Source organism: Dermacentor silvarum, chromosome 6 (assembly GCF_013339745.2).
Source record: "Dermacentor silvarum isolate Dsil-2018 chromosome 6, BIME_Dsil_1.4, whole genome shotgun sequence".
Classification (NCBI taxonomy): domain Eukaryota; kingdom Metazoa; phylum Arthropoda; class Arachnida; order Ixodida; family Ixodidae; genus Dermacentor; species Dermacentor silvarum.
Window position 1 is genome coordinate 79,597,534 of NC_051159.1, and position 8,108 is coordinate 79,605,641.

At 46.4% G+C, this 8,108-nt stretch overlaps 1 protein-coding gene across 1 annotated transcript; it reads left to right on the forward strand.

The window, feature by feature from the left end:
- Positions 1–235: 235 nt before the first annotated feature.
- Positions 236–6,938, forward strand: LOC119455641 (uncharacterized). The gene is made up of 2 exons (XM_037717060.2): positions 236–574; positions 1,303–6,938. Exon 2 carries the CDS (start codon positions 1,376–1,378, stop codon positions 3,314–3,316), a length of 1,941 nt encoding a protein of 646 aa, XP_037572988.1. The 5' UTR covers positions 236–574; positions 1,303–1,375; the 3' UTR covers positions 3,317–6,938.
- Positions 6,939–8,108: the final 1,170 nt, after the last annotated feature.

An 8,108-nucleotide genomic window follows, 5' to 3' on the forward strand; every position in this document is an offset into this window, starting at 1 on the left:
TCCGCAGGTTTCCACACTGGCTAGTCAGGCGACATGTCAGACAGGCGATCGCTGTACTGTCGTTAGTACCCACTCGCCGTATTTTGTAGCTTTTAAGAGCGGCGTATTCCTTCCTTTTATGCGCGCCACGCTATAAGCTGCTTGATATTTCTGACTGCAAATCCCTAGGAAAACGCGCACAAATATATTAGGAGAGTCACGTCGACCTTGCATAGGCTGGCAGTTGCACAAAGCGTTCGGAGAGATAGGTGCGCTTAAATTTCAAATTAAGTTCGGAGCCAAATATGCAGTATACGCTATTCTACCTTGGGGAAAGGGCTGATGCCGCGTATGAAAACCGGTCGACGAGACCCCCCTGGCACGGACGGTACGGACCCTCAACCGGCGTTGCTCGCCTTCGCGTCACACTCGTCACGTGCGTACCATATCGCCTTCGGCCTTCACCAGGCGGGTTTCGATGAGCTCGATGCACAACGCCTCGCGTCTGTTGCCTCGAAAACAACGAAACGAACGCCCGCGGAAGCATGTGCTGCACGCAAGTCTATCCGCGTTCAGGAGGCGCTCATCCCTTCAGGTATGTACCGCAAGGTAATTCTCATGCATAGTGCAAACTTGCAGGCAGAACAACGCATAGATCCTCACGAGAATTTTGTGCGAACGTATTCTTGCAAACGCGAATTCCATGGCGTTTTACCAGGTCTAGGTACTACATACTTAGGCAACAAGGATGTATGCTTGGCTTAAAGCGCAATAAACGAGGACACAAGCGCTTTAAGTCAAGCAAAAATTCTTACAAGCTCGGCTAAATTTCAGCTCTTGTAAGATTCTATGTATTGGATAGCACGTCGTGCAGCCTCAGGCCTTGGTTCAGACACGTGACTTTGTCTCCGTCAATGCCTTGCCAAAGACGATTCCTGTTGTCGGTACGTTGCCGCTGTCGGTACGTAGACCAAACTCCATCACGTTTAGTTATTATGTGTATGGCTACGTGTATGCATCATCCACTTCCAACTTTGCTTTGCCATGTCGACATGCTAAGCAATGCAGAGGCGACATGACAACAGCAAGAATTAAGGAGGATCGCACAGATACTCTTATTTTGCCCCCTTCGTTATGTATAGAACATCATTCTAGAGCTAAACAGCCCAAATTCGCACACTTGGGTGGATTATATGATTAAACATAGCCATTTACAACCAGCATGCGAGTGAACAAAACGCTGTATTTCTATTTGTTTTTAAAGTGTTTATTCAGCGTATTCATTCGGCGTAAAATAAAGCGGGTGTTTTTATTCATATGCAGCGTAAGACTTCAAGACGCAGAACCGGCCGAGAGTCCACCTTGAAAAAGCCACAGACCCGGCTTTCATGAAGGCATGAAAGAGTACACACTTTTGGCAGTTGTGACCTTACTGTTCCTGGTCGGTGCACTATGTTCGGAGTGGGATTGCAATGTAACACTTCCCTGGAGCGTGGACAACAGCGATCATCCAGTCATACCGCACGGCGTCCTCCAAGATCTTCTTCGTTGTCCACACGAACTTCATGGCTGCAGCCCTTCACCGATTGTTTGCGACGAGCAGCTCTTCGCGGTGACGTGTTCGTGCGCAAAGAACTGTGAACTTTACGGTGACTGTTGTTGGGATGCTGGGCCCAATTTGTCGTCGAGAACGCCGGCAACCTGCGTGGCGCGGAACGTCGATCACCATTTCGGAAGAAACTTCTACGTTATCTCTGTGTGCGACCCAAAGTGGCCGGATGACGGCGTGCGCCAATCGTGTGAGAATGCGACGAACTCGAAGGAGGCTTTCTACATGATACCAGTGACCACCAGAAAGATGGTGACGTACTTCAATGCTTTTTGTGCTCTGTGCAATTACGACTTGGACGGCACAGCGACGTTTTGGAATTCCTCAGGAACACCCCAAACTGGATTTCAGGTTGACCTTCCGCCAGTGGTTTTGAAGCACATGGATACTTTTCTCAGGCCTTGTGACCCTCATTTAGTGAACGTACATAGTTGCCCCGAAATGGCAGACAAGGAAATGGCGCGGAAATGCAATACTTACTTTGCTCCTGTCGAACACATAGACAATGATTCGGATGTTGTCTACAAGAATGTGTACTGCGGGCTTTGCAATGGGGCTGAGCTGTCTTCATTGAAGTGCATTCCAAAACGAGCAGTTCGAGAGACGTGGGTTCGAGTTCACATCAAAACACCGTTCAGGCCTAACCTCGTGTCTTTAATGAGACCCGTTCTAACTCAGGAGTCTTGCTTCTCGTGGCACGAAGACAAGTGCTATATAAAGGTGCCAGAATATTACTACACGAACAATTCGATGGAGGACGAAAATGACAATGAGATCAATGTCAACAACAGAAGAAGGATGCGTTACGTAGCGTACAACGTGCAAAACTACCTCACTATTATTTGCGTCAGTTTGTCCCTCGCATGCCTGTTTTTGAAGGGTGTCGTGTATGTGTTCTTTAAGAGTTCGCGTTCGTTTTCCACGCGGTGTACATTGTGCTTGTCTTGTACATTGTTCTGGAGTCACCTGTTCTTTCTGCTCGCCAACAGCTTTGACGTACACACGCTGGTGTGCGTTGTGTTCGCCGTTGTACTTCATTACGGGTTCCTTTCCACTTTCTTTTGGACTAGCTTGCTATCTTTCGACATTTGGAAGAACGTCGCATCGGCGCGAATTTCTTCTAGCAAGCGTAGTGGCTTCCTGCTGTACAGTGTCATAGCCTGGGGCGTCCCTCTGCTTATAGTCGGCACAAGTGTGGCCATAAACTGGGCCACTCCAGAGTTTGTGCTCTCGCCTCACTACGGTCGCTTCGGCTGCTGGATAGGCAATCTCTGGAGCCAGTTGGCGTTCTTCCTCGTGCCCATGATGATTCTCCTTGTGCTAGACATCGGTCTGTACGTGCACACCGTCGTAAAAATTCGCAGAACATCGAAGCGCGCCTCCATATTTGAGTTCACCGGTGGTGGAAGCTACTCCCACATGAGACTGTACGTGAAGCTGGCTTTCATCATGGGCATGACGTGGATGCTCGGCTTTGTCAGCGCTTTCTTCAACGTGCTCGCCATGGACATTATCGTCATCATCTTGATCGGACTACAAGGGGTGTACCTGTTCTTTGGTTTCAGGGACTATCAGCATCTGATTCCGAAGCGCTTCCGGAAAACGCGTAAGTGTGTTCTGTCTGCCGTACCTACAGTCAAGGCTCCAGTGGAATCAACCGACGCGAGCATCGAGGACAGAAACGTGATTCGTCGAAGATCTTCAAATGGAGTGGCAAAAGTTCAGTGAAGTGCACGAGTGTTTGGGTGCCTCCTGTTAGCGCGCGAATGTGGGACTGTTCACCACTGCGAGTGCTATTTGCCCGTGCAATAAGCGCAAATTAGTCAAAATGCAAATTAGCTGCACGGTGAGCCACGAGACTAAACCAGTGACATAACTGTGAACGCGAGGCAGACAGAAATTGTGGCGCATTGGAGGCACACCACAACGAGGTACCTTCAAAAACTGGTGCAAGACTGCTGTTCTGTAAGACAAGCGCATATACGTGCCTTCCAATCATCCTCACTATCTGTTCGCGAACAAAGGACACAGCCTTTCTTTATAAAGCACAAATCACAAGCTTTGAGACCCACCACCACCGACACAGAAGGATGAAAGCTTGGCAATACTAAATGGTTATGTACGTGAATATCTCTTCAAGTGTTTATCACAGATGGCTCACGCTCCTATTTTTGCTACGAACTTGGGTCTATGGTCAAAAGCAGGTAGTACGATCTAGCAATTCAAGAAAACAAAGGCCAGATAATCGCGACTCTACGTAATGCTATCAATGGCGACCATTCCAATGACAGGCAGTTCTTACTAATGACAACAGTTCAGAATGTCGTCTCTGCTCAGTTTGCTTTAGTGATTTTATTACTGCAATGCCGCATCGTAATTCCTGTGCGAGCCAACTACGGGACCTTTATGGTCCTGGCTGTCGTCATGTATTTCGGACGATTACAGGGATCGTTATAGGAAAACCAACTTCGAGACGACGATGGTGCTGGCGGTGGTCGTATATTTTGGGCAACTACGGGGATCATTATTATATTTTTTATGAACCAGCGGATTGAAATGGAACCTCCAAGAGACCTGAGCGCGTCTCGCCCATGGAACAAAAATATGAAATAATGTTAAAATGACAAAAATATACCAATGTGATGTTTCAGTATTCCTATTATCTTTAGAATAGGGATCGTTGTCTCAGGCTATGACGTCTTAGCATTTCCTAATGAATGTTACATTTTAGGTCCCCTTTTTTTGAAAGTTATTACGAACTGGCTCTCCACGTCCCGACCAATAAATCAAGTTAAACCACTGCCCAGCTCTTGATTTCGCATCAAACAGCTCTCAACATGGCGGTGTTGCCTTCTATTTGAACACAAAGAGAATCTAACCACGCAAACAAACCAATTTTTTTCTGACAAAGTTAGCTTGTGGAAAGTCGTACATGTAGTTTAGAACATAACGTCAGCACGACGCAGAAGACTAAAAACATAAGAAAGAGAGACAAACACGGCGTTTACTACCGAAAATTCGTTCTACAATTCATGGCTTACGCTATGCCATCAATTGTCATTTCGTACAAACTTCCTCCCACCGCAGTTATTAAGCTGGATTACGAAGTCACACGACGGGTAAAATTTGCCGCTAACTTAAATATGGCAATAATACTTTCTTGCGGACTAGGTTCATGCTTGAACCTAGTCCGCAAAAAGCTTGAAAAAGAACAGGACGGGACACTGCGCTTTCTCCTGTCCTCTTCTTTCTTTTCTTGTGCATCTTGCGCAGCACGTTTATATTTCTATATACGGCATCGGTAGTGCCGATTGTATCGTGCCTGATGTAGTTGAAGTAACACGAATAGTGGAAGAGTTGGACTGAATAAACTAAGCAAAAGGCAACTTACTGCCAGTATGCCAACAAGCAATTTGCAATGAATGACAACGTAACGATTACCGGACAACTAATAAAGGGCAGTGAATATTCGACATGACATAAACGGCGTTAATCGGTGTTGTCACTGTGGCGACGAAGACTTGTGCCTCCTATTGACGTGGTAATTTGAGTCCTTTACTTGTATTGGTGTCTGTAAATCGCTCTTTATTCAATGGCGTTTTGTTCAGCTACAGCTACTCGTCCTTCATACTTTAAGCTAGTTGCTTTACACGAACTCGGGTAAACCTGCCACTGCATAGTTAAACGTTGAGCACACCACAGAACGTCGCTTTTTGACCCCTCCTTGGAGCCGGTTACGTATTGCCAAACATATATGGAACGTCATCCTCGGTAACGACACACGTCGCGCCGTCGGTGCCAGGCTGCGTGCAACTTTTCCCTTCCATAAGATCCGAGATCGCTCGTGAGGGGCAAGCAAAAAATCGCCGACTATCAGCAAGCACGCCAATTCACATTACGTGAGCTGCGACAAAATAAGATGCATTCCAGATGTGGTACGCTCACCGTAGGCTGAAAGCTGCATAACATGTTTTTTTTTTTTTTCTTCGGCAAGGTACGCACCAGAGAGCTGTCTGTACTAACCGGTGGTAAAAGCAATTCAACCAAAGCCGGCAGTATGGTTAGTCCGTTGCACTGCGGTACGTTGCTGCACAGTACGCCTCTTCTGATAACATTTTCATGAAACATAAAGAACCCTGATGCTCCCGCAAAGAAAAGAGAACACGTAGTAGCGAATCTGGAGCACAGTCTGAACATAGGTACGCAAAACGATGGCTAAGCGTTACATCCGTGATCGGGTTTGCCGATGGCCATCCGATATGAAGACATCATACGAGAAGACCTCTTACGCACGCTGCAGCTTTTTTTCTAGGTCGAATTCTGATGTGCTCATTTCACAAATTCACAGCAAATATCGTTCGCGGAATCGCGCGCCATGCGGATGTTTTCCTGAGTAAAAGCGGTCATCAATCTGAGCGATTTGCGACAACCTGTCGGGAAGCCGCAAGTTCCAGCACGTGCATGCAAGCTCTGAACGACTACGAACCAACGAGAACACGCAAAGAGCTTTTGGCGAGAACACGATTTTACCGGTTTGCGCAGTAACTGAGCAAACTTGCCAGTGAATGGCTTCACGAACCTTTTCTGCATAATTGCGAGGGTCCTGATAACGAATATGTCTTCATTTTGAAATATTACTCCTATGCATATACAATGTACTACTCAGGGGATTTAACATTACACCGTTATTTTACCTTTCCTTTTTCACAAGATATTTCAGTGCTGGTGTTTTGCGTGCCAGCACTGAAGGAGCCAAATCTAATTTATTCTTGGCGCTGGAGATTATTGCAAATTATTACTCTTACTTCATAGATTTAACAGATTAACAGAAGTAACAGATTGTCTACGGATTCTAGTGCTTCTTGTGTCCTAATATTTCAAACATGGCTGGTGAGTGGTACCTTAAAGTTAGGCACTTGTGGAATTATGAAAAAAGGACCAACGGAACGCCGCAGTTCCATGCTAACGTTAAGACAGAAATGTTCATAGTTTTCGTTTGGTAAAGAGAATACTACCTCTTTTCGAAACGTTGGTGCCAGAATGATGCGTCTACCGAGCTTGTTTCTTGTTTATTGCTTGTTTATTTTTATTTTTGTGTCCGCGTTAACGGATGAGTAGTTCGTGCATTCGTTTATTGATTCATCACAATACAAAAACATCATGAAAGGAGACCAAGCAGAAAATTAGTTAATCAATGACTTGAAGGTTGAGAAGTTGAGAGAAGTTGAAAGCTTGGAGCTTCCTTCTTCACCTTCCGTCTTGCTCAATACGTTCCTGTTGTTATTTTCGTTCCTCTTGTCTCTTTGTTTCGTGTGCCTATCTTTTCAGACCATAAATTCCTACCAACTGGCTCAGGGGCGCTATAACGTAAAATGATTCCAAACTTTTTGATTCCAAACTCCTGACGTCAAATTTACGTAACCAGCGACGCAGCATCGGGCGGTGACCCGCAGCGTTGTCTGAACAACCCAATCATACACTCTCCTCGTTTATAGGAGGTCACCGTTGTTCGCTTTCCAAACCAATACCATTGTCTACACTAAGCGGTTTTTCTCATCTAATTGGCTGACAAGAGGCGAGGAGCGCGCTCTAGTGGAGAGGGCTTCGGTGGGGCCGAGCGAGCACAGTGAAAATAGATAACTGCATGAAGAGGGTGGTGCCGGCTTCTCCGATTGGTCCGCTTTGCCTTACTTAGCTTGCGGTGGCTGGTCGAAAATCACGGCGGCGTGCAACGGAAGGATAAGAATGCCGCTAAAACGGATCCTCAGCAAGGAAGAGTTGGCAGAGCGATGTCGTATGCATGCCGAAAGGGCTCGATAACGTCTTACTGCCACACAAAAAGGTTCATCATGCGCAAATAAATACATGCTCACCGGCAGGTGCGAGTAGCGAGGGCCTGAGCGATCGGCGGGAAGCCATCTTCTATTCCTTTCGGAACGGGGCAGTCTGTGGCTATACAGAAAAATTTTCAGTTTTGTTCAGCATATTAATGCATTTTTTTCGCGTACACGTCACTTTGACGTGGTGAGTTTTCGCGGTTTTGTGAGGTCGCGTGACAGACAGGCGAAGTGTGCGTAGCCAGAAAACATTGGACCAATGGCAGAGGGCTAATGGTGAAAAAGCGTCGAATCAGGAATAATAATTTTTATTTTGTGCGGTTTAATCATGCATAATCAGTGTGTACACGTTATATCAGACGGGGAGCCATCGCGGTTTTCGTGACGTCGCGTCACAGACAGGCGAAGTTGGGAGTGGCCCGACAATGTTTTGACCAATCGTGGAGGCTGGTTGCAGAAATTGGAATCAAAACAGTTTGGAATCATTTTACGTTATAGCGCCCCAGGTTTCTGTCGTTCAGCTCCATACGAAGATATGGCTTCGCACAGATTTTTTCACTCAAACACAGCAGTGCATAAATTCGCGTCGTATGTAACCGCTGAACCCATCTGTAGGAATTGAGTTGCATTTAGGTTAAACGTCAACTACTACGGTGGTCACGCATTTCCGCTTGCCTAAATCA

Coding starts and splice junctions, on each gene's coding strand:
- LOC119455641 (XM_037717060.2), top strand. CDS start 1,376: ATGAAAGAGTACACACTTTTGGCAGTTGTGACCTTACTGTTCCTGGTC.